The sequence below is a fragment of the Mirounga angustirostris genome, unplaced genomic scaffold (assembly GCF_029215605.1).
Source record: "Mirounga angustirostris isolate CCGP_5_RB_7025 unplaced genomic scaffold, mMirAng1.0.hap1 SCAF_5, whole genome shotgun sequence".
Classification (NCBI taxonomy): domain Eukaryota; kingdom Metazoa; phylum Chordata; class Mammalia; order Carnivora; family Phocidae; genus Mirounga; species Mirounga angustirostris.
In genome coordinates this window covers 92,081,858-92,109,157 of record NW_026991713.1, presented here as the reverse complement: position 1 = coordinate 92,109,157, position 27,300 = coordinate 92,081,858, and the positions used below count along the sequence as shown (strand labels likewise).

The 27,300-nt window shown below is 41.7% G+C and overlaps 1 protein-coding gene across 4 annotated transcripts in view; it reads left to right on the top strand.

Annotated features, from left to right (window-relative positions):
- The window catches only part of BORCS5 (BLOC-1 related complex subunit 5), a 103,535-nt gene that overhangs the window by 70,094 nt on the left and 6,141 nt on the right, over positions 1 to 27,300 (top strand). For 2 of the 4 annotated variants that reach the window (XM_064591555.1, XM_064591554.1), the window contains exon 4: positions 5,933 to 5,989. The exons of the other annotated variants lie outside the window; for them this stretch is intronic. In XM_064591555.1, coding sequence (XP_064447625.1) covers positions 5,933 to 5,989 — 57 coding nt within the window. The remainder of the gene's footprint in view (positions 1 to 5,932; positions 5,990 to 27,300) is intronic. 4 annotated transcript variants of the gene reach the window in all.

The following is a 27,300-nucleotide window of genomic DNA, read 5'->3' as shown; positions in this document are numbered from 1 at the left end:
GTAGTCCATGGAGCTGGAATTTGAAACCTGGTTCACCACTTCTTTGCTTGGATAAGTTACTGAACTTCTCCTGGTCTCAGTTTTCTGATCTGAAAAAAGAGTAGTAACCTATCCCAAGGGTTTAATGAAGATTAAAATTGCTCAGTAAGTGTTAGCTACTATTAGTATGTGTAGTCCTGCCATACTGATCTGCTCTAGCTGATTCAAATCTTTGAATTGACTTTAGCTGTTTCCAAATGAAATTTATATTTTGTTTTCCAATAGGGTATCAGTTGTTTGAGAGCAGGAGCCTTGATATCACTTACAATTATTTTTTCACAGTATGAGCACATGAAAAGCGCAGTGATTTTTATTGGTTGAATGGAAATAATTATGCTTATTCTATCCACAAGGTTTTTGTGAGGGAAGGAACAAGGTAATTCCTGTGAAAGTACTTAGAAAACTGAAGTGTGTTCTACAGATGTTTAGTAATTATTAAGAATAATAAGGTACTTCAGTTAAACACTGAAATATATATCATTGACTGGGCTCCTGCATAGTATAGTACATACATTTTCTAAAGTTTTCAGTAAAGAAGGGATTAAGATTCCTGACACCTTGAAGTAGTTTCATATAAAGAAAAGGTCAGGAGCTCAATCTTGGAGAAACCACTCATGTTAATGGCAACTCCTGGAGTTGTTTAACAAAATAGTCCTGGTCGTTGACTCAGGCACAAGAAGAAGATGGATATGAGGAAGCACACAAGTAAAGGGTTGAGAATCACTGCAAATAGATGTCGTAAATCCTTGAGATTACAAAGTTGTCTCTAGGTATATTGATAGATTTAAATTTGCCAACACCTCTAATATTTTACTACTTACCTTTCATAAAATATATACATATATGTTTCTCTCATGGCTTAAATACTTTTATTTGGAAGAGCGTTCCAAATTGTCATTTTATATTTTCATATTGGTTAGCATTGTTGTGGCCTTTCAAATATTATAAACATATTTTACTATATTATGATCTATAGAGATTTAAATCCCAGATGTGATTGTGTTTGTTTTAATACTTAGTTTTCCTCTCCTGCCGGTAGGTTTAGGATGTGGTCTGTAAATCATTATTTTAATAAGCTTATCAAACGATATTGAATCCATTCTCCATTACCTGAGATTTGGGAACCACTGGTCTAGAGCACTGTTTTGCAAAATACATTCTACAAAATTAGTCCCACGTGAAGAAGGTCAAACTTTTTGCATATTCCATCACAACCCTTGGAAAGTCACAATGCATATTATCTTTTTAAAAGTTCTTAGGAATCTTACAGGAAATAAAACTGGTGTTTTTCTTTTTTATTATTATTAATTTTTTTAAAAAATTTTATTTTATTATGTTAATCACCATACATTACATCATTAGTTTTTGATGTGTTCCATGAGTCACTGTTTGTGTATAACACCCAGTGCTCCATTCAGTACGTGCCCTCTTTAGTACCCATCACCAGCTAACCCATCCTCCCACCCCCCTTCCCTCTACCACCCTCAGTTTGTTTCTTAGAGTCCATAATCTCTCATGGCTCATCTCCCCATCCGAATCCTCCCCCCTTCATTTTTCCCTTCCTGCTATCTTCTTCTTTTTTTTTTTTTAACATATAATGTATTTGTTTCAGAGGTACAGGTCTGTGATTCAACAGTCTTACACAATTCACACAGCTCACCATAGCACATACCCTCCCCAATGTCTGTCACCCAGCCACCCCATTCCCCTGCCCCCCACCACTCCAGGAACCCTCAGTTTGTTTCCTGAGATTAAGAATTCCTCATATCAGTGAGATCATATGATACATGTCTTTCTCTGATTGACTTATTTCGCTCAGCATAATACCCTCCAGTTCCATCCGCGTCATGGCAAATGGCAAGATTTCATTCCTTTTGATGGCTGCATAATATGCCAGTGTGTGTGTGTGTGTGTGTGTATACACACACACACACACACCACATCTTCTTTATCCATTCATCTCTCGATGGACATCTTGGCTCTTTCCATAGTTTGGCTATTGTGGACATTGCTGCTTTAAACATCGGGGTGCACGTACCCCTTCGGATCACTACATTTGTATCTTTGGGGTAAATACCCAGTAGTGCAATTGCTGGGTCATAGGGTAGCTCTATTTTCAACTTTTTGAGGAACCTCCACACTGTTTTCCAGAGTGCCTGCACCAGCTTGCATTCCCACCAACAGTGTAGGAGGGTTCCCCTTTCTCTGCATCCCCGCCAACATCTGTCATTTTCCTGACTTGTTAATTTTAGCCATTCTGACTGATGTGCAGTGGTATCTCATTCAGGTTTTGATTTGGATTTCCCTGATGTCGAGCAATGTTGAGCACTTTTTCATGTGTCTATTGGCCATTTGGATGTCTTTGGAAAAATGTCTGTTCGTGTCTTCTGCCCATTTCTTGATTGGATCATTTGTTCTTTGGGTGTTGAGTTTGATAAGTTCTTTATCGATTTTGGATACTAGCCCTTTATCCTGATACATCATTTGCAAATATCTTCTCCCATTCTGTCGGTTGTCTTTTGGTTTTGTTGACTGTTTTCTTTTGCTGTGCAAAAGCTTTTTATCTTGATGAAGTCCCAGTAGTTAAATTTTGCCCTTGCTTCCCTTGCCTTTGGGGATGTTTCTAGGAAGAAGTTGCTGCGGCTGAGGTCGACGAGGTTGCTGCGTGTGTTCTCCTTTAGGATTTTGATGGACTCCTGTCTCACATTTAGGTCTTTCAACCATTTTGAATCTATTTTTGTGTGTGGTGTAAGGAAATGGTCCAGTTTCATTCTTCTGCCTGTGGCTGTCCAATTTTCCCAACACCATTTGTTGAAGAGACAGTCTTTTTGCCATTGGACATTCTTTCCTGCTTTGTTGAAGATTAGTTGACCATAGAGTTGAGGGTCCATTTCTGGGCTCTTTATTCTGTTTCATTGATCTATGTGTCTGTTTTTGTGCCAGCACCATACTGTCTTCATGATGACAGCTTTGTAATAGAGCTTGAAGTCCGGAATTGTGATGCCACCAGCTTTGCTTTTCTTTTTCAGCATTCCTCTGGCTATTCAGGGTCTTATCTGGTTCCATACAAATTTTAGGATTATTTGTTCCATTTCTTTGGAAAAAGTTGATGGTATTTTGACAGGGATTGTATTAAATATGTAGATTGTTCTAGGTAGCATTGACATCTTCACAATATTTGTTCTTCCAATCCATGAGCATGGAACGTTTTTCCATTTCTTTGTGTCTTCCTCAGTTTCATTCATGAGTATTCTATAATTTTCTGAGTACAGATTCTTTGCCTCTTTGGTTAGATTTATTCCTAGGTATCTTATGGTTTTGGGTGCAGTTGTAAATGGGATCGACTCCTTAATTTCTCTTTCTTCTGTCTTGTTGTTGGTGTATAGGAATGCCACTGATTTCTGTGCATTGATTTTATATCCTGCCACTTTACTGCATTCCTGTATGAGTTCTAGCAGTTTTGGGGTGGAGTCTTTGGGTTTCCCACATAAAGTATCATATCGTCTGCAAAGAGTGAGAGTTTGACGACTTCTTTGCCGATTCGGATGCCTTTTATTTTTTTGTTGTCTGATTGCTGTGGCTAGGACTTCTAATACTATGTTGAATAGCCGTGGTGGTAGTGGACATCCCTGCCATGTTCCTGACCTTAGGGGGAAAGTTCTCTGGTTTTCCCCATTGAGAATGATATTCGCTGTGGGTTTTTCATGGATGGCTTTTACAATATTGAGGTATGTACCCTCTATCCCTATACTCTGAAGAGTTTTGATCAAGAAAGGATGCTGTACTTTGTCAAATGCTTTTTCTGCATCTATTGAGAGGATCATATGGTTCTTGTTCTCTCTTTTATTAATGTATTGTATCACATTGATTGATTTGCGGATGTTGAACCAACCTTGCAGCCCAGGGATAAATCCCACTTGGTCGTGGTGAATAATCCTTTTAATGTACTATTGGATCCTATTGGCTAGTATTCTGGTGAGAATTTTTGCCTCTATGTTCATCAAGGATATTGGTCTGTAATTCTCCTTTTTGATGGGGTCTTTGCCTGGTTTTGGGATCAAGGTAATGGTGGTCATAAAACAAGTTTGGAAGTTTTCCTTCCATTTCTATTTTTTGGAACAGTTTCAGAAGAATAGGTGTTAATTTTTCTTTAAATGTTTGGTAGAATTCCCCTGGGAAGCCATCCGGCCCTGGGTTTTTGTTTGTTGGGAGATTTTTGATGACTGCTTCAATTTCCTTAGTGGTTATAGGTCTGTTCAGGTTTTCTATTTCTTCCTGGTTCAGTTTTGGTAGTTAATACATCTCTCGGAATGCATCCATTTCTTCCAGAGTATCTAATTTGCTGGCATATAGTTGCTCATAATATGTTCTTATAATTGTATTTCTTTGGTGTTGGTTGTGATCTCTCCTCTTTCATTCATGAGTTTGTTGATTTGTCTTTTCTCTTTTGATAAGTCTGGCCAGGGGTTTATCAATCTTGTTAATTCTTTCAAAGAACCAGCTCCTAGTTTCGTTGATCTGTTCTACTGTTCTTTTGGTTTCTATTTCATTGATTTTTATTATTTCTCTTCTCCTGCTGGGTTTAGGCTTTATTTGCTCTTCTTTCTCCAGCTCCTTTAGGTGTAGGGTTAGGTTGTGATTTGGAGACCTTTCTTGTTTCTTGAGAAAGGCTTGTATTGCTATATACTTTCTCTTAGGACTGCCTTTTCTGCATCCCAAAGATTTTGAACAGTTGTGTTTTCATTTGTTTCCATGAATTTTTTTAATTCTTCTTTAATTTCCTGGTTGACCCATTCATTCTTTAGTAGGATGCTCTTTAGCCTCCATGTATTTGAGTTCTTTCCGACTTTCCTCTTGTGATGAGTTCTAGTTTCAAAGCATTGTGGTCTGAAAATATGCAGGGAATGATCCCAATCTTTTGGTACCAGTTGAGACCTGATTTGTGACCTAGGATGTGATCTATTCTGGAGAATGTTCCATGGGCACTAGAGAAGAATGTGTATTCTGTTGCTTTGGGATGGAATGTTCTGAATATATCTGTGAAGTCCATTTGGTCCAGTGTGTCATTTAAAGTCTTTATTTCCTTGTTGATCTTTTGCTTAGATGATCTGTCCATTTCAGTGAGGGGGGTGTTAAAGTCCCCTACTATTATTGTACTGTTATCAATGTGTTTCTTTGCTTTTGTTATTAATTGGCTTATATAATTGGCTGCTCCCATGTTAGGGGCATAGATATTTACAATTGTTAGATCTTCTTGTCGGATAAACCCTTTAAGTATGATATTGTGTCCTTCCTCATCTCTTATTATAGTCTTTGGTTTAAAATCTAATTTGTCTGATATAAGGATTGCCACCCCAGCTTTCTTTTGGTGTCCATTGGCATGGTAAATGGTTTTCCACCCCCTCACTTTCAATCTGGGGGTGTCTTTGTGTCTAAAATGAGTCTCTTGCAGACAGCATATCGATGGGTCTTGTTTTTTTTTATCCAATCTGATACCCTGTGTCTTATGATTGGGGCATTTAGCCCATTTACATTCAGAGTAACTGTTGAAAGATATGAATTTAGTGCCATTGTATTGCCTGTAAGGTGACTGTTACTGTGTATTGTCCGTGTTCCTTTCTGGTCTATGTTGCTTTTAGGCTCTCTCTTTGCTTAGAGGACCCCTTTCAATATTTCTTGTAGGGCTGGTTTCATGTTTGCAAATCCCTTTAGTTTTTGTTTGTCCTGGAAGCTTTTTATCTCTCCTATTTTCAGTGACAGCCTAGCTGGATATAGTATTCTTGGCTGCCTATTTTTCTCATTTAGTGCTCTGAATATATCCTGCCAGTCCTTTCTGGCCTGCCAGGTCTCTGTGGCTAGATCTGTTGCCAATCTAATGTTTCTACCATTGTAGGTTACAGATCTCTTCTCCCGAGCTGCTTTCAGGATTTCCTGTTTGTCTCTGAGACTGGTAAGTTTTACTATTAGATGTCGGGGTGTTGACCTATTTTTACTGATTTTGAGGGGGGTTCTGTGTGCCTCCTGGATTTTGATGACTGTTTCCTTCCCCAAATTAGGGAAGCTCTCTGCTATAAGTTGTTCCAATATACCTTCTGCTCCTCTCTCTTTCTTCTTCTGAGATCCCAATTATTCTAACATTGTTTCGTCTTATGGTATCACTTATCTCTCGAATTCTGCCCTAGTGATCCAATAGTTGTTTATCTCTCTTTTTCTCAGCTTCTTTATTTTTCATCATTTGGTCTTCTATATCACTCATTCTCTCTTTTGCCTCATTTATCCTAGCAGTTAGAGTCTCCATTTTTTATTGCACCTCATTAATAGCCTTTTTGATTTCAGATTGGTTAGATTTTAGTTCTTTTATTTCTCCAGAAAGGGTTTCTCTAATATCTTCCATGCTTTTTTTCAAGCCCAGCTAGTATCTTTAAAATCATCATTCTGAGCTCTAGTTCCAATATCGTACTAATGTCTGTATTGATTAGATCCCTGGCAGTCAGTACTGCCTCTTGTTCTTTTTTTTGAGGTAATTTTTTCTGTCTTGTCATTTTGTCCAGAGAAGAATAGATGAATGAGAGAACAAAATGCTAACAGGGTAAAAACGACCCCAGAAAAATATACACTAAACAAATCAGAAGAGACCTGAAACCAGGGGAAAAGAAAGGGAAAGAAAGAAAAAAGAAAAAGATAAAACAGACAAACAAAAAACAGAATATGATCAAATATGATCAGGCTGGTGCATAGATCAGTGCCACACACTAGATTGTGGGCGTATTTGGTCTGTTAGAAGAGAGTGCCTCCCAAAATTTTAAAGAAAGAAAAGCTTATATATGTACAAAAATAAGGGTAATACGATGAAGGGATGGAATATGATTGTAAAGATGAAAATTATAAAAGATTTTATAAAAGGAATTGATAAGAAATTGGTTGGGGAAAAAAAGGATTTAAAAAAAAAGGGGGGGAGAGAATGTGATCAGGCAGGAGACTAGAACAAAGGCATACACTAGAGATTTAGGGTGTGTTTTGGTTTGTTATAAGAAACTGTATCCCAAAATTTTAAAGAGAGAACAACTTATATATATATATACACCAAAAATAAGGTTAACTACTATGAAGGGATAGAATATGACTCTAAAAATGAAAAATAAAAAAGATGTTTTAAAAAAGGGACTGATAAGATGTTGGTTGAAAAAGGGAAAAAGAAAAATTTTTTTTAAAAATTTAAAAATTAACTTTGAGGGGTGCCTGGGTGGCTCAGTTGGTTAAGCGACTGCCTTCGGCTCAGGTCATGATCCTGGAGTCCCAGGATCGAGTCCTGCCTCGGGCTCCCTGCTCAGCAGGGAGTCTGCTTCTCCCTCTGACCCTCCCCCCATCATGTGCTCTCTCTCTCTCTCTCATTCTCTCTCTCAAATAAATAAATAAAATCTTAAAAAAAAAAATTAACTTTGAAAGACTAAAGAATCATGGTAAAAAAGCCATGGATTTTATGTGCAGTATTCCCCTAGTGCTGGAGTTCTGCCGTTCTCATTGATCGGTAAACTTGGTCTTGGCTGGCTGTTCTGGCTGATCTTCTGCGGGAGGGGCCTGTTGCCGTGGTTCCCAAATGTCTTTGCCGGAGGTGGAATTGCCCCGCCCTTGCCGGGTCCGGGCTAAGTAATCTGCTTGGGTTTGCTCTCGGGAGCTTTTGTTCCCTGCAAGCTTTCCCTACAGCTTTGGAGGACGAGAGTGAAAACGGGGGCCTCCCAATCTCCGCCCCGGAGGAGCCAAGAACTCGGGGCCCCGCTCCTCAGTGCACCCCCAGAGAAAAGCAGTCAGTCACTCCCGTCTCCCCAGTCTCCAGCTGCACTCCGTGCTCACCCGGCCTGTGACCGAGCATTTCTATCTCTGGCACCCGACTCGGTGTGGAGTTGCCAAACCCAGCAGACCCCTGCGGTGTGCTCCCATGCCGCTCCTCCTGGGGGAGGAAGGGGAGTCTCCCCAGATCTGCCGCTTGTTGGGTCCCTGCTGGAGGAGCAGTGGCCCAACTGTGCCGCGGATCACGGTTTATGGCGACCCCGAGCTGAGAGCCCACTCCTCGGCTCCGTCTCTGCAGCCGGCTTCCCCGCTCCCATACCTGGGAGCTCTGCTGCACTCAGGCACCCCCAGTCTTTCTGTGACCCCGAGGGTCCTGAGGCCACACTGCCCCACCGAGGGTTCCACGCCCTGCTTAGCCACTGGAGCGATGTCCCTCAGCAGAGCAGGCTTCTAAAAGTTCCGATTTTGTGCCCCGCTGCTCTATCACTTGCCAGAAGTGGCCAACAGAGGCCCCCTCCCCTGCTTTCTATCCTCGAATATCACCTCAGATTCACTTCTCCGCATGTCCTACCTTCCAGAAAGTCGTCGCTTTTCTGTTCAGAGAGTTGCTGCTATTCTTTTCTTTGATCTCCTGTTGAGTTTGTAGGTGTTCAGAATGGTTTGATGCCTATCTAGCTGAATTCCTGGGACCAGACGAAATTTGGGTCTCCTACTCCTCCACCATCTTGCTCCTCCGACCAAAGTTCCAATTCTTTAAATAAAATTTTCTAATGTACATTTTTTCCCGCAAACTCAACTCAGATCCATCCTTTCATATATTCATGCAAATGTGATTTTCAACTCAGTTGAGACTGGCCTGGTTCAACATGATTTGGGTATCCCAAAATAATTTCAAGACTGAAGGACAGTTACCATCCCATGTCAGAAGATTTAACCTTTTTCTTTGTTTTCTTCTGGTCTAAGCATCTGATGCCCTCAGGAGTGTGGAAATCGAAAATCTATTATTTATTTTTTTTAATATTTTATTATTTATTTGACAGAGAGATAGAGAGGGAACACAAGCAGGGGGAGTGGGAGAGGGAGAAACAGGCTCTCTGCTGAGCAGGGAGCCCTATGCGGGGTTAGATCACAGTACCCCGGGGTCATGACCTGAGCCGAAGGGAGTCACTTAACCAACTGAGCCACCCGGTCGCCCCAAAACTGGTGTTTTTCAAACCTATTTGATCCCAGAACCCTTATCTTAGGTAACATCTTACAGAAGTAGTGTTTTTTAGTACATTCTTTGGGAATTGCTTTTGTAGACACAAGACCTTACAATTTTTGATTACTGTGCTAGAAATTAACTATGATGTTAACTCTTAGGAGATTTTAGAACAGTAAATCTATTTCGTAAGGCTTCTCGTCTTCTTTTTGAAAGGTCTTTAGTACATTTCTGTTGTTTTGTAGTTTAGGAAACTGTAATACAGAAAGATTAAACTAGTAGCTCAGCATCAAAGAGTGGGTATTTTGTAGCTTGTTGTACTAGATAGAGCTCCTCATTATACCTCATTTCCAAGACTCTCAAGCAGTATTTCTTGGCCCTGAATATATGTTAGAATCACCTGGGAATTTCTACCTCCAGTATTTAGGATGGAAAATTTTATGCACACACACACTGAAGTAGGCAAATATTGTGAATCTTCATGTACTCATTGCCCAGCTACTCACCACAGGCATCAATTTGTGTAAGGTCCTGTTTTGTTTATACCCCGACTCACTCCCTGCCACCTCTCCAACTGATCTATTTTGCAGTAAATCTCAGGCATATAATTTCATTCATAAGCATTTAAGTATATATCTTTTTTTTAAGAGAGAGTACAAGCAGCATGGGGTGCAGAGGGAGAGGGAGAGAATCTTAAGCAGGCTCCATGCGGGGCTCAATCTCAGGACCCTGAGATCATGACCTAAGCCAAAATTAAGAGTTGGAAGCTTAAGCTTAACCGACTGAGCCACCCAGACGCCCCTAAGTCTATATCATTAAAAGTAAAGGACTCTTTTAGACTTAGAGAAAAGTCACAAAAATAATTTAGAGAGTTCCTCTATACCCCTCACATAGCTTCCTCTAAAGTGAGCATTTTACAGAACCTTAGTACAATGATCAGAATTAGGAAATTAATATCAGTACCACATAAGTAACTAAGCGGAGACCTTATTTGAATTTCATCAGTTTTTCCACTAAGAGAGCCTTTTCCAAAACACAGCCATAATGCTGTTGTCATACCTAAAATAATAATACCTTCATTTATCAGTATAGCTGAAGTGCTTTTAAGAAGTAACTGATGTAGGGGCACCTGGGTGGCTCAGTTGGTTAAGCGACTGCCTTCGGCTCAGGTCATGATCCTGGAGTCCCGGGATCGAGTCCCACATTGGGCTCCCTGCTTGGCAGGGAGCCTGCTTCTCGCTCTGACCCTCCCCCCTTTCATGTGCTCTCTCTCTCATTCTCTCTCTCAAATAAATAAATAAAATCTTTAAAAAAAAAAAAAAGAAGTAACTGATGTATAGGTGTCACTCTACATTAGTTAGATACAAATCTTTGAAGGGTGGTGAGTGGAGAAGGGAGGAAGCTAGGCATTGGTATTTATGGAAGTGCTCTAGATGATTCTAACATGTGACTAGGGTTGAGAGCCAGTGTTTTGGAGCATTTATTTTAAACAAACTGAGTTTAAAATTGTTTGAGGAACTTTGGGATTCACTTTGAGTGCTACCTGGGGTTGTTACAGAACAGAGAAAGGACAGTACCCACAGTATGCGGTACCTTGATAGTTCTCTGAAGGTGAAGGAGGTGAGCACTGTTCTAGGGTTTTCATTAGTGACTTGGCATCTCTGTTGGTAAGTGCTAGCAAACTCCTAAAACATACACATCCATCTGTGCTCACTTCTAACCTCAGGGTTGAAATTAGTCACTTCCAAATGAATAAAGCAGAGGATGTAGTTTTGATATAACACCAACTCTCTAATATTATTCCAGATGTTTCCTGGAAATTTGGTTGCAAGTGTGAGGAAGTAACATAATGCTGTATGTGTTGAAAAGTAAGGAACTTAATAACCTTGGAGAATATGTATTAGTGGAAGTGTAGAACCTGGATCAACTAGAGACTCATAAAATTACAGGCCTGCAGTCACTTTAAGTTTGGATCAAAGGGAAACATGGCTATAACTGTTCTGATTCAGATAAAAGAAGATCAGGGAGTTAGCTAAGCTTTCCTGTTCCTAAATTTGGATGATGCTCTTGAATAAAAAGTCTGTGTTTTACAAATTCATGTGTCTGAGAGAGGAGTAGGAGATAGAGGCTCTCTCCCAGAGAGCCTTGTAATTAATGCACACTGATCACCAGTTTCCTTGGTGGCTCCTGGGGGACCCCTCAGTCAGCCGACCAGCATCACTGAGCAACTGTTGCAGACCTTCTCAGTGTGAAGGTTTTTAGGGGTTACAGAGAAATGCGACAAAGTGCCTGCTCGCTGAGAGCTTAGTCTTAAGTGAGGGAACAGAGATATGCAGCACAGTAACATGAAAGATAAGGCACTATTGATGGAGAGTGCTCCATTGTGGTCCCTAACTGAGGTGCTATGAGTTAAAGATCAGGATATCCTGGGGAAGGTGAGGTTGAAGCCAGCTCTTAAAGGGAAATCAAAGTTTGGGAAATGAATGAAGGAGGGGGAGCATTGCTGGCTACAGGAACACCTTGGCAGTCTTAGAAGAAAATTAACTTTGAGGCTTTAGGTAACAGTGAAGAAACTAAACTTATTCAAAAAACTCTACTCTGCATTAAGAACCATAGAACATTAGAGTTCACAGGACCTTAGAGATCTTCTGGTCCAGTGCCCTCATTATTTAGATGCAGAAATTGAAGCCTAGTAGAGAGGGTAAGCAAGTTATCCAGGGTCATGGAGTGAGGTAGTGGCCAAAGTTATGGAATTAAAAGTGGATGAAGATCAAAGGAGGGTTTGGTGTTTTGTTTTGTTTTACAGGTGGTATACTTGAACGTGTTCACAGGTTGATGGCGAAGAGACAGAAAAGAAGAGATTGAAGATGAAGGATAGAAAGGGTCTTGGAGCAGGGTCCCTGAGGCAGCAAGAGAGGTGGGATTTAGAACCCTAGGGCATTTGTTTTGAGAGAACAGGGAGAATTTGGACAAGTTTATAAAAAGAGGGTAACCGGCATAGACCAGCCAAACCGAGGAGCCTGTGTATTCCCTCTGAAGAAGAGGGGAGGTCATTCACTGAGAGCACTGGGAGTCACGGAGGGCTCAGCTAAGGGGGGATAGCATGTACCTTATATTTGTGGGTGCTTCTGCATAGTGGTTCTACGTGCAAACTCCAGAACCTCATTGCCTGGATTCAAATCCTGGCACTGCCTCTAACTAGCTGTGTGACCTTGAACAAGTAACTCAGTCCTTCTGAGCCTCAATTTCTTCTTCTGTTAAATAGAGTACGAATAGTATCCACCTCAGAAAGGTTTTGGTGAGGGTTGAATGAGTTACTCTCTGGGAAGTACTTAGGACTTTGTGTGCCATATGGTAAACACTACAGTGTTGGCTCTTGTCGGGTTTTGTTTTTGTTTTTAAAGATTTTATTTATTTATTTGAGACAGAATGAGAGAGAGAGAGAGAGAGCACATGAGAGGGGGGAGGGTCAGAGGGAGAAGCAGGCTCCCCACCGAGCCGGGAGCCCGATGCGGGACTCGATCCCGGGACTCCAGGATCATGACCTGAGCCGAAGGCAGTCGCTTAACCAACTGAGCCACCCAGGCGCCCTCTTGTCGGTTGTTTTTAATATAATTAATGACTAAAGAGAAAAACCCAATAACCCTAATGCCATGAGTTGGCCTATATGTAGTTTCTTGATACCAGTAGCAGCCTGAATATTGGCTTGTTTTAAGCTGTACTCTAAACAACCCAAGTATGATAAAGAACTAAGGAGAGGCAAGACACAATTTTTTAGCCCACTCTTGATTTCTCTCAAGCCCTGCATGATTTCTTCCATGCTAAGGATATGTAATATGTGTAATTTTTTGTGGTTAATTGTTTATTCTACTTTGTGAGTAACAAACCAGTGCCTGGGAACATGAATCATGAGAACCATGAAACTGGATGGCAGTGAATGATGAGTCCTTGGCTTCTAGGCTGCAGACACATCACTCTTGTCATTTCGGTGATTTTTCTGTGATAACTCATTTCTAGTTAAGGTTCAAGTTGGCAGGCAGACACTTTTAGTTTTAGGTCACATCAACCATTGAAATTTGGGTTAACTGAAAAGTGAAAGGAACATAAATCCTCCTAATGAGGGTGCCTTCCCCAGGGGCAGGAGATTTGGGAGAGAAGGGCAGGTGGCAAATACACAGTCTCAGGAAGACATAGTTGAGACATTTGGAGTAGCTCTTGTCACTGACCTGGATCATGTTTCTGCCTCACTGTAGTTGCTGTCAATGGGTAAGTATGTTCCTAGTTTGGAATAGTTTGTGAACTAAGATAAAACCACTAGGTTTATTTCATTATGGTTATTGTGTGCTGGCTCAAAGGCCTTGAGACTAAATTCATGGTATGATTCTGGTAATCTGTGTTTTTCATTCTTGGATGTGTTGATAAGCATGCTATTCTAGGATAAACCAATATAAAGCATTGAATGGAAGTTTAGATGAACAGGTGTAAGAAAGAATTTTAGTTCTGAGAAAGCCACATGATTACATGGGATTACAAAGAGACCCTAGGGAATTGGAGGGAGCGATGAACCATGAGAGACTATGGACTCTGAGAAACAAACAGGGTTTTAGAGGGGAGGGGGGAGGGGGGGTTGGTTAGCCCGGTGATGGGTATTAAGGAGGGCACGTACTGCATGGAGCACTGGGTGTTATATGAAAACAATGGATCGTGGATCACCACATCAAAAACCAATGATGTATTGTATGATGACTAACATAACATAATAAAATTAAAAAACAAACAAAAAACAAAGAGACCCTAAATTTTTTCTGATGCAGCCCTTTCATTGCACAAATAAAGAAAACAAGGTCCTTGAGTTTCTTTGGGATTTGCCCAAGATTTTTATTCTAGGTAAAATGATAAGATATGATAGAAGATCGCCAGCCCTCTTTCCTACATGACCATACTACTTATATTCTACTTCTTTGGAATCTTTCATTTTTATTTTATTTTTTTAAAGATTTTTTATTTATTTGATAGAGACACAGCGAGAGAGGGAACACAAGCAGGGGGAGTGGGAGAGGGAGAAGCAGGCTTCCCACTGAGCAGGGAGCCCAATGTGGACCTCAATCCCAGGACCCTGGGACCATGACCCGAACCAAAGGCAGATGCTTAACAACTGAGCCACCCAGGCGCCCCTTTCATTTTTATTTTAGTTATTCCTTTTTCATGCAGTAGACACTCAACTGATGTTTGAAGGAGTGAGCTACCAGGCATGGGCCGGCACACAGAGCTGGGCAGGGATTTCTTTCTGTTGACAGTACTGGAATCTTTAAGACCTAGGTGGAGCCATTTTCCAAGTATTTGGCCTGACTTCCTGTACCATGCTTCCTCCCACGGGGCTGGGGAAGAGATTGGTCAAGGTTAAATGAATCGCTTACAGTGTTGCACAGAGAATCAGTGTCTGAGGTGGCATTAGCCTTCATTGTAGCTCCTTCAATTAAAAGCCTGGTTCATGTGGATCACTGGCCTTGTGAGGCTGTTACCCTTTACCACCTTGAACTGAATCTCCTTTAAAGTTCAGCCTTGTTAGATTCCTGTTGCTGCTTTTAAACATGCCCTCACACTGTTTTCTGTTTGCTTGACCTCAAATTATGAAATGGGTTGGGAGTGTTTACTTAAAACTTAAAACACAAATTTTGAGGGGCGCCTGGGTGGCTCAGTCGTTAAGCGTCTGCCTTCGGCTCAGGTCATGATCCCAGGGTCCTGGGATCGAGCCCCACATCGGGCTCCCTGCTCCACGGGGAGCCTGCCTCTCCCCCCTCCACTCCCCCTGCCTGTGCTCCTCTCTCACTGTGTCTCTCTCTGTCAAATAAATTAATTTAAAAATCTTAAAAAAACAAACAAACACAAATTTTGACAAGATCATTGAGATGTTGGCCTTCTTTTTGCTTACATGTGAGGGTATTTGAAAGAAAGTTTTGTGTTCCCTTTCTATTTTACAAGTTACTCTGTTGTAAATTTCAAGTTGAGACCTTACAATATAATTATAGTTCTCCCCCATTCTTGTCCTTTGGGCAACTTTCTTTTTGGTAAGAAATACAACTGGTCCCTTGGAAGGCAGGAAATGCAGATGGGGGATTGGGCTTATTCTGGTTTGTCTGGCTGTAAGGTAGACCGTACAGTACTTCCTTGGGCTTGGCCCCACACTTCCTTTACACCAGCACTGTCCTGCCAAAAGGCTGAAATCCTGGAAGCGGGCCCAATCTAGTTTATTAATTGCCTTTGGAAATGTAGGCTTGTATTTTTTGGCGAGGCAGGAGCACAACCCAGTTATTTGACTGCTCCAAGATTTAACTCCCTGCTAATTCTGGATACTGACATATGAGCATGTGTGAACAGCAGCCCTCTTCCCCACCCTAGTTTGCTTGCCCTCGACATGCCCCTAGACAGCTGGGGCTGCCAGCTTTTCTAGTACCAGCTGCATGAGCCAGCTACTAGAGCCCCTTCCCTCTCCCGCCCATAGGTCATTTCCAGTCTGCCAGAGTAGGTAGTGTGGAGGCCCCTTTAGCTGCCTCTGGAATCCAAGCGTAATTGCCATCTGTAAGCTAGAGGGTAAGTGCATTAAGGGCACATGGGCTATAGAACTGGAAGTAGGGCTGGGAAAACTTTTCCCTGTCCTGTGTCTCTTTCGGTGAAGAAAAACAATTTTAGCAAACCTGAATGTTGCTGCAGGGCTTGGAACAATGCCTGGCACATAGTAGACATTTAATAAATGTTTGTTAAATGAAAAACTTAATATATTCTTCAATTATTTTACTATCTTTATCATAGTGCCTTTATTCTATTAGGGAAAATAAAGGTTTGAGAGTTATATTAGGTAGGGTAGGCTAGACTGCAGCTATAAATAGATGAAGAAATGTGTAATGTCTCAAATGCGACAGAAGTTTAGTTCTTGCTCATGTTCAGGGTGGATGTTTCTGGATGGTAGCAGGTGACTCTCCTCCCTTGAGTTCAGGGATTTAGGCTCCTCCCATCATGCGGCTCTGCCATACCCAACCAAAGACTACATCCTGATAGCACCCAGTTGGCAGAAGAGGAACGAGAATGGAATAGCACAGATGGGAGATTCTGTGGACCAAACCTGTGTCACACATCACTGTGGCTGGAACTCAATCCCATGGCCGCAGCTAACTCCAAAGTAGGCTGGGAATGTAGTCTATATGCATGCCCAGGGCTGCATTACATTTTGAGCTACGCTTTGAACATCTGTGTCATCTTTCAGCTTACATTCCTAAAATGTGTCTGTAACCCAACTTTGAGATTCAGAAGGGCAAATTTTTATGATAAATTTCACTCGATCTAAGTCCTGTCAATGAAAACCAGGTGATACTATGAAAACACTTAAGCTTTTCACATTAAGTGAAAAATCAGAACACAGCATTATACAGTCAGTATGATTTCAACTATGTTAAATATCTTTTTAAAAAAAGATTCAAAGGAAACATGACAGTTAGTTGTGGTTGCCCGTTAATGATGAGATGATTGGTGGTATTTGTTTTTAGCCTGCTTCGTTCTATTTTCTGTACTTTATATATGTCTATCTTGAGCATACGTTTTTTTCCCAACTTGGAATACCTCTATTCCCCCCCGCCCCCCATAATGTATGAGTCTTATTAGGGCTCTATCTTCCTGGGTGCAGAATTTTGACTCACTGAGATAAGAACATGCCTTTCAGAACTTTGTATGCATGTGCCTTTACATGTCTGCTTCACTTATGAACTCATTCAGCTCTGTGCCAGGCTCTGTTTTAGGTGTTGAGGATATATCACTGAACAAAGTAGAATTCCTCATAGAACCTTACGTGTCTGGGGAAACAGACAATAAAGGTAAAAGAGTAAAAAAAAAACCAAAAAAATGTAAGATAAGTGCTAAGAATGGAAATCTAAGGCAAGAAAAGGGATTTAAAATGTCAGTGGTTTGCAAATTATAGGTAGGGTGGACCAGGAAGACCGTTCTAGAAAGGAACTTGTAAGATAAAGATCTCCTGGCTAGTACAGAGTGAGCCAGGAGACTATTCCTCAAAACTCTGTCTATACCTAAAATTTATCAAATTTTTTTGACCAATGACAATTTCAGTACCCAAAATTCTTGTCCTTATTAACAATCTGCTTATTGTCATACTTATCTGGATGTTCTGAAGTGGAGACTTATTTGCTATCTCTGTTGTTAGTAGGGAGGACACTTGCAGATCCATATTTTTAAAATATCACTAATTCTTTCAGGTCTCAAGGATTCCCAAAGGATTTATCTAGGATGTGTTCTTAGAGCTTGAAGCAACAGTTAGCTTTTTTCTGCCCATGTTGACAAACTATATTTTAAAGATTTATTTGTTTATTTTTGAGAGCACAAGCGCAAGCAAGGGTTAGGGGCAGAGGGAGAGAAGCAGACTCCCCGCTGAGCACAGAGCCCAACGTGGGGCTCAGTTGCACGACCCTGAGATCATGACCTAAGCTGAAATCAAGAGTTGGACGCTTAACCGACTGAGCCACCCAGGCTCCCCGACAAACTAGATTTTAATATTGTAAGCCTTTAGATGCCATCCTGGCATTACTCCACGGTTCATGCTACACATGACTAGAGAGCTTACTACTTGTCTAAGGTCACATCAAACCACTAATAGAAATTGCTCACACAGGGCGCCTGGGTGGCTCAGTTGGTTAAGCGACTGCCTTCGGCTCAGGTCATGATCCTGGAGTCCCTGGATCGAGTCCTGCATCGGGCTCCCTGCTCGGCAGGGAGTCTGCTTTGCCCTCTGACCCTATCCCCTCTCATGTGTTCTCCCTCATTCTCTCTCTCTCAAATAAATAAATAAAATCTTTAAATAAAAAAAAAAAAAAAAAGAAATTGCTCACACAGAGAGTTAAGGTGACGGCCGCCCTGCAGCCTAGAGTAAGTGGGATCATGAATGGGAAGGTGCTCTGCAGGACTGTGGGGAGCTATGTAAATGAAGAGATCATTTTAGGGAGTAAAAGACATTGATCTCAAATGCAGCAAGACCAGGAGGAAGTGATGTAAACCTGTAGAAGTATGGTATTAGTGGCACTGTTTCAGGAATGATCTCTCCCTAACCCGAAGGCCCGTCAGCCATTCCCTCTTCATCCTTGCCGAGACCTGGAGTCTCTCTGTGAGCACTGCCTCCCCTGCCTTTCCGTCCCGGAGCAGTCACAGTCGTCGTCTCCCACGTCGACCATATTCACACTGCCCTCTGGTCTCTCCTGCTTCTCCGTGTCTCCTGTCTTCCCTCCTGCTGGAGTCTGCTCCCTGTCCCCGCCTGGTGGATCTGACAGTCCCATCAGTACATGCCAACAGCCTGGGCATGCAGCATTCCTGGTTTCCCCGGTCAGAAGCCATCTGCCGCGCTTCTCCCCACGTGCTCAGGCGGTGTCTGCTGGATGAATGTGTGTATTAAGTTGAGCTGTCACCTCAGCCTTCTGCGTGGGTAATGCTGTGGCCATCACGTGTCCGGTGAGGTCATGCAGCGTAGTGCTTAAGAGCACACCCTCTGGCTCAACTGAGATACGCCCACATTAGTATGTTCGTATTCTCACGTTCTTTCTTCAGGCGCGGGGTAGAGAATTTTGGCAGTAAGTATTTACTTCCACACCACCTGTAAGGCCTGTTCTCTACTCTGAATCAAAAAAGGGACTGTGTTCACAGACGGTTGGGGTGCATACATGGAATTACAGAGCACATGACCCAGTTTGACATTGTTTTAGTCACCTCAGCTCAGCTTTAAATATTGACTGTGTCACTTAGGTTCATACAGACTTATCTTTATTTTCCTTTAGTCCTGGACCTTGGTAAGGGGAGTCCGGGTTAGTGACGGGGCTCCCAGATTTTCTTCACCATCCACCCGCTCCATCTACCAGCACAACTTCTCCAGATTCTCTCTTAACATAGTAGTAATAGTAGTCCTGATAACACAGCTGTCACTTTTTACGTTGGACCGTGTGCCAGGGGTGGAATGAGCATTTTACGTGCCCTGTCTACATCTACATTTCCAAAGAAACTGAGTTTCAAAGACCTGAAAGTTAAACCATTCAGGGTGACCCAGCTGTGAAATGGTAGAGCTGGGACTCAAACCCAGATCTAAGACCCATGCTTTTTCTACTGTTCTACTTTCTTTCTCTTCTGTTCCTTATCCTAACGCCTTGGCTTCCCACGTCCTCTCATCACTCATGTGCAGTGCTCACACACCTTCCCTGACCCCGGCTTCCTTTACAACATTCCCTCCATAATTTCATGATACACTTTTATACTTCAAAAGCAATCCTGACAGGATGCAACCACACTTACAAAAAATAACCCTGAAGACCCCACCGTTACACATTTAAAATGCCAACTCTGCCCTCCTCCAGGCTAACTTTCCACACTTTCCCCTGATAACTCTTTTGAGAAGAGGGTCTTTTACCGGGACCTTGGGGGACTGGTGATAATGAGGGGCAGCCAGAGAGGAGACCTGTGCTGAGGGGCTTCATGCTGCCCCCACTTCCTCTCTGGGAGTACGGAGAGGGACTCGGACTAGAAAGGAGGCGGAACAGAGACTTCTCAAGCCAGAGCCAGAGTGTGTCTGTGTGCCCCGAACTACTGTCTTGCATAGCGTACAGGGAAGGCTCTCCCAAGGGCAGGAGAAGCAGGATTTCTGCCCTGAACTTTTATTTGTACCCTGATGTTTTTCCTCACTTGCTGCCCTTCGGAGGCCCTCACTAGCTCTTTTGTGAGGGATGGAGAAGGAAGGGGTAATCGGCTGGACTTTCTCATACTTAGCTGTGGAAACTGCCTAAAGGCTTTGAGATTCCTCTCCTACCTTCCCTGCTAGGCCTAACACAGTGTAAGAAGGCGTTTGGGGAAGTTGGGCAAGTCATAAAATGACTATTGGAACAAAGTGATGCAATTCAAATTCCTGAGGTCCTGGTACGTCTTAATTCTCTTGAAGGCCCAAATGTGTTTCTTTTAGGAGACATTTAGATACATTGTTTGAAAAAAGGAAACAGGATCACTTCAAAATGTCCATTATGTGGTAATCAATGCCATTCAGCCTGTGTTGTAATTAATGAAAACATTGGGGACAGTCTGCCCATTGTTTGTTCCTTTCGCAACAGGAAATGGCAGACTAATAAGGACCCGGGGAAGGTTTACGTAATTCCAGAAGGAAGTAGAAACTGTGCACAGTTTTGACTGATACCCTCCTAATTGCAGATGTAGGCCCACCTGAGCAGGTTCCTATTCCTAACAGACTTAGAGATGTCTGATTTGACTTTGACATCCATTAACAACAGATTTGGGGGTTCTTTATGGATGGAAATCAAGTCACAGTTTTCACACAGTTTAATTCACTTGACAAAGTAGAACTAACTGTGGAAAAGGAAATGTCACTGGCCGACCTTTGTTCCTTGGGATGGCTGACAGCGACCGTGAGATGTGGAACCCAGCCCGGCTCTGGCGGACCCGCCCAGTGGGCTTCCGCAAACGGCTCGAGCACTCTGGAGTAGTCTTTGACTGTCAAGGATGCCTGCAGCTCCAACATTCTGTGTTTAAGCCCCCTTGGTGAAGTCAAGGGTTGTGTAATGCTTGTACAAGTGAAGCGTCAGAGTCCAAAGTGTACAGACTTTGCCAGTGAAAATGTCATTCCCGTTTATCTGCTGACAAAGATTATTCCCTCTGGTCTCCTCTGTTTTTGTTTTGTAAATATCCATGCTATATCTGGCCATTTGGTTTTTTTGGTTATTAAAAAATAAATCTTGGTGGTTAAAATAGGAACAAAAGTGTGTTCTTTCACTCCACTTGAAAACTGTCAGAAATCGCCATTTCAGTTCATCTGTTAAGGTTTTCAAAAGAAGTATTGAACACATTGTTCAACATGGTATGTATTTAATTGAAATGAATGGACATTCAAATTAATTAGCTCTGGGGAAAAGAGAGGCAAAGATGAGATGGAAAGGCATGGGCTTGAATTCTGGCTTCACTGCTGGTGCTGGCTCTTTGACCCTGGACACTCTTTGTGACCTGAGTCTCTAGTTCCACGTCCCTAGAAAGAGAGTGACATTTTCCCTATAGAACTTCTGTGAGGAACAAAGACTGTGTGTGTGGTATGTAGTTCAATGCCTAACATTTAATAGATACTCCAGGTATAGTAGTTGTTAGACATTATCTTATTACATTAATTAAAACAACTAGGGAATTACTGTTATATACTGTGTTCTGCCTACCTGTCATCCCAATATGTACATGTGTTACAAAAAGTTCCACTTGTATGGATTTCAGGTTTTGATTTTGGTAGGTCATGTAGATTGAGATTTGCCAGAGAGGAGTTTCTCGTCTGATTTACAGAGCAAAGGTATGATATGAGGATAAATGGTAAAAGTTTACTTTTATAAGCTGTCCTTGCGAACTGTTGTGTTCAGAAACAGGATTGCTTCAAAGTGTCCAATTTGCGGTAATCGGTGCCATCTAGCCCGTGGTGTAATTAATGAAAACATCTTCCCATTGTGTCCATTGTGCAAGAGAGCGGCATCCTAGAGAAGATTGCCTCAGACAGCTCCCAAATCCTCTGTGGGAATGAGGATCAGGAGGTCAGAAACCCAAGAAAACACATAGTGGACCCAGAAAAGTTTTTGTTGCAACCTAGCATGCGCTAACCTTCATAATCTTTGAATCCCCAGCAGAGGGCAAGTGGTGAAGATGTGGTAAGGGATAGAAGATGGAGGGTTGGTCAGAATGGGCCAAACTGGTGGCAAGGGGCTTTTTGACTCGATTCTCCGAAGTGGAGACAGCTACTCATGTGAGTCAAAGACAAAATCAGGTGGTAACTGATAGAACAACTAAGCCCAAGCACCAGGATCTGAGAGTAGAAGAAAGATCTTGAGAAGAAGGTGCCTCCACTGTTGGGGGAATGCAAACTGGTGCAGCCACTCTGAAAAACGGTATGGAGTTTCCTCAAAAAACATAACTATGCTGTGATTTAGCAATCGCACTACTAGGTATTTACCAAAGAATATAAAAATACTAATTCAGACGGGTACATGCACCCTGATGTTTATAGCAGTACTATCTACAATAGCCAAATTATGGAAACAGCCCAAGTGTTCATCAACTGATGAATGCATAAAGATGTGGTGTATATATACAGTGGAGTATTACTCAGCCATAAAAAACAATGAAACCTTGCCATTTGCAACAACATGGATGGAGCTAGAGAGTATTATGCTAAGTGAAATAAGTCAGAGAAAGACAAATACCATGTGATTTTACTCATGTGGAATTTAAGAAACAAATGAGTAAAGGGCGGGGGAAGAGAAAGAGAGGCAAAGCAAGAAACAGACTCCTAACGATAGAGAACAAACTAATGCTTATCAGAGGGGAGGTGGGGGGGTGGGTTAAATGGGTGATGGGGATTAAGGAGGGCACTTGCGGGGCGCCTGGGTGGCTCAGTCGTTAAGCGTCTGCCTTCAGCTCAGGTCATGGTCCCAGGGTCCTGGGATTGAGCCCCGCATCAGGCTCCCTGCTCCGCGGGAAGCCTGTTTCTCCCTCTCCCACTCCCCCTGCTTGTGTTTCCTCTCTCGCTGTGTCTCTCTCTGTCAAATAAATAAATAAAATCTTTAAAAAAAAAAAAAAAAAAGGAGGGCACTTGCGATGAGCACCCCATGTTGTACCTAAGTACTGAATCACTATACTGTACGCCTGAAACTAATGTAACACTGTATGTTAACTAACTGGAATTTAAATAAAAATTTAAATTTAAATTAAAAGCAGAAGGTGCCTCTAGTCAGGACCAAGATTAAGAATGCAGCCGTTAAGGGGTCAGTTTAAGAACGAGCAAGGAAGGTTCTGGGAGATTGCTGAGAACTCAGCTTCAGGGTACCTCTCACCCTTTTATAGTGGTACAGTTCAGTGGTTGGTAGTATATTCACAAAGTTGTTCATCTAACACCACTGTCTAATTTCAGAACATTTTCATCACCTATATAAGTTAGCAGTCACTCCCATCCCCCGTTCTCCTATTTCCTGCCAACAGCTCATCTACCTTCTGTCTTTACGGATTGCCTGTTCTGGACATTGCATATACATGGAATCATAATATGTGGCCTTTTGTGTCTGGCTTCTTTCACTTAGCATACTGTTTTCAAGGCTCATCTCTTTTGTAGCTTAGATCAGTATTGCATGCCTTTTTGTGGCCCAATCCTATTCAGTTGTAGGGAGATAACATTTTGTGTATCCATTCATCCACTGATGGACATTTGGGTTGTTTCTGCTTTATGTCTGAACAGCGTAGCCATGAACATTTGTGTGCAAGTTTTTGCATGCACATATATTGTAGTGCCCTTGGACAGACACCTCGGAGTGAAATTGCTGGATCCTATAGTACTTCTGTATTTAACTTTTGGAGAAACTGCCAAACTGTTGTTGAAACAGTGCACCATTTTACGTTGCCTCTAGCGGTGCACAAGGATTTTAGTTTCTCCACATCCTCACTGTCGTCTGTCGTTTTAGCCATCCTAGTGAGTGTGAAGTAGTATCTGTGGTTTTGATTTCCAGTTCCCTGATGACTAATGACGTTGAACATCTTTTCATGTACTTACTGGCCATTTGTTTATCTTTGGGGAAATGAATTTGCAACAGCAGATTTTGCCCTTGGAACAGTACTGATTTATATAGCTATGCTAATGTTCTCTAATCAGGGGAATTGGTCGTTTTGGCACTTAGAATATGTAAAAAGGTGAAGCTTTATGTAAAACACTGAAGCATTTCCAAAGAAGGATGTCTGTCCAGAGGAAGAACAAAGCTGGGGCAGGATTTGGAATGTGGGAAGAGGGGCAGATGGCCCCTGGTGAGCTGGCCTCAGCCCTTCATGGCCTCTGCTTCCCACCCCATATTCATTCCTAAATTGATCTCCTTGGGAAACAGGAACTTAAATGTAGAATGAGTACAAAGAAAGTGAACTATTTATTGAAACCAAATAAAAGTTGACCTTGACACTTAAGTTAACTAAGAGACATTATTACATTAAGAACTGAACAATACTTTTAAAGGGTGGGAAAGATAACATGACTTTTTTTTTTAATGTAGTCTCAGTTGAGTTCTTAAGCAGTCTTTTTTTTTTTTTTTAAGATTTTATTTCTTAGAGAGAGATAGCAAGAGAGAGCATGAGCAGGGAGGAGAGGGAGAAGCAGGCTCCCCACTGAGCAGGGAGCCCGACGTGGGGCTCAATCCCAGGACCCTGGGATCATGACCTGACCCGAAGGCAGATGCCTAACTGAGCCACCCGGGCGTCCTTTAAGCAGTCTTTTTTAACATTTTTTTTTTAAACTTAAGTCACTGATAGGAAAACGAGTCTATTGATCATATAAACTTGAATTTTGTTAACTGTGGTACACAGTTTACTGATTTTTCTTTTGATCTGTGAAAAAGGTATTAAACTACCTTTGACTGTCTTGGACATATCTACGATTAAGGTTTTAAGAATTTAGAAGATGTACAGTATCTTTGTGAAGCTCTTACTGTATTATACATCTAACTTAAAACTGTAGGCCTTTGTAGTATGTACCACTACTTTGAAAAGATTACCTTTACTTTGAAAAGGAAGTTACATCAAGCATTTCGATATCTTACATAGGATGACCGACCTGTGCGAAACTAGCATCAAAGCTTATTTTATCAGGAAATCTTTTTGAAAGATTTTATTTTTAAGTAATCTCTACACCCAGTGTGGGGCTCGAAACCACAACCCAAGATCAAGATTGTTGCAGGGTCCACCAACTGAGCCAGCCAGGGCACCCCATCAGGAAATTTTATGCAACAAAATTTTTGAAGCAATGGACTCCTCTTGGGGAAGATACCATTTTTTTTTTTTAAGATTTTATTTATTTATTTGACAGAGAGAGACACAGCGAGAGAGGGAACACAAGCAGGGGGAGTGGGAGAGGGAGAAGCAGGCTTCCTGTGGAGTAGGGAGCCTGATGCAGGGCTCGATCCCAGGACCCTGGGATCATGACCTGAGCTGAAGGCAGTCGCTTAACCAACTGAGCCACCCAGGCACCCAAGATAGCATTTTTTAAAGCTCTTCTGCTTGCTTTCAAAATATTTTTTGAAAAAATATATATACGTGCATGTACACCTATATATTTTTTTATTTTACCATTTTATTTTACCACAGACAGTGGAAGGAGTTACTCATTCTCATGGCTGAACACATAAATCAAAAACACATGGAAGGACTTGTAGGTAAATAGTGATTTTAGTTATTATGTAGTGTAAAATGTTTCTGTCAGGAAACTACAAGATGAGTAATGTGACTCTGTTGTAAGGTTTTCAGTAGCAAAGTTTGGAACAAAAATGAAACATGTCAGTGAAAAACACAATGGTAAATTGTCACTGTGATTGTGTAAGCCTTGAAGATGGTTAATGTACTCGCGCCGAGGCATAACAAGTTCTCCTGCCGGTACAACAAAGATACATTGTGTCTGTTGGATACCTCAAATGTCATTTTTTCCCCTGCCCTTATTTACTAAATTCCTTACCCTGTTTTTGTTTTGAAAAGGAATTTTTAGACATAGTTTCTATTTCAGTTCACATATATGTTATAATTTATGGTGCTCTGTTTTTCTGGGGGCTGTTGTAGGCTTTTTGTACGTGTTATCTCATTACTCCTCACATCAGCGTTCTGAAATAGGTACTGTCATTATGCCCAATTTAAGGGTGAAGAAGCTAAGGCTCGAAGAGGTTAAGTGCCTGGCTGGCTTAGTTGGTAGAGCCTGCGACTCTTGATCTTGGGGTCATGAGTTGAAGCCCCACATTGGGCATGGAGGTTACTTTAAAAAGAAAAAGTTACAAAGGTAAGCAGTCATGTGCAGAACCAAGAGTTTGACCCGATTCTGACACCACTGTCTTCATCTGCAAGCTACATAAGTTGGTTGGGAACCTAGAATGATTACTCAGCCTCACCTTAATTTTTTATTTATTGTGTTGCTTCCATAGGAGGCTGCTCCTCACAGAGTGACTCTCAGTCACTCAGTTGGAGCTTAGGAATGCCTTCAGATATCTACATAGGTCATTTGGAGGGTCTGAACAGTCAGTTCACACCTGAGGTAAAAGCTCTGGCTAAACCTTTGGGAAGTGAACTACTGAGAATTTAAGCCAGTGGGTCTGAAAGCATCGGAGTCTGCCACTCGAGCTCAGTCAAGACAGGGGTTTCCATGAAACCGGTCTCCCTGAGGTTCGATGTGCAACGTTATGAATAGCCACTTCTCATTTGGCAGCAGACAAGGAATGGGATTTAGTCTTGGTCATGAGCTAGAAGCCTCCAGAGTGATTTGAGAACTGACTAGAATTTTTTCCCCACCAGGGAAGCTGTGTCAGAGCTTCAGCAAGGGAGTTCTTTTCAGACAGCTGTTTGGTTAGCATCTAGCTACTTTTTTTGTTCCTTTTCTTTTAAAGATTTTATTTTTAAGTAATCTCTACACCCAATATAGTGATTGTTCAATGTGGGGCTTGAACTCAACAACCCTGAGATCAAGAGTTGCATGCTCAACCAACTGAGCCAGCCAGGCACCCTGGTTTTTTTCCCTGATCTGTAGTTCAGTTTACTTAATAGTGCCCGTAGGTGCAATCTTCAGACACGTTTTACTTGTATACATTTTGAATTCTTTGTCCCAAGAGGGTCAGATTCCATGTCCATATGATCTCCTGGAGGATTCTTCACTGACCCTTTCTCCCCTACCTTTCTTTTTAATAAACTCAGTTCATATTCAACTGATCAGTTGGAGGCTTACTTTCCTGAAAGGGGTCTTAATTCTCCTTTTAAAGATCTTAAAAGCTGATTTTTTTCCCTTAGAAATTTAATTAGTGTTTTAACAAGACAGAAGCCCCGGGGCAGTACTCTTGGAAATATCCCAAATTTGGATTTTTTTCTTTCTTTCTTTCTTTCTTTCTTCCTTTTTTCAAATTTTTTTTTTTTTTTTTTTTTTTTTGAGAGAGAGCACAGGGCAAGGAGCGGGGAGGAGTAGAGGAAGAGAGAGAATCTCAAGCAGACCTCCCCACTGAGCCCCGCGCCTGACGAAGCAGGGCTTGATCTCACAACCCTGAGATCATGACCTGAGCAGAAATCAAGAGTCAGATGCTCAACCAACTGAGCCACCCAGGTACCCCTGGATTTTTTTCTTAATATTGGGCTGTAAGAGTTCTTTACATATTCTAGATGTCTATTATCAGATATATGTATTGTAAATATTTTCTTTT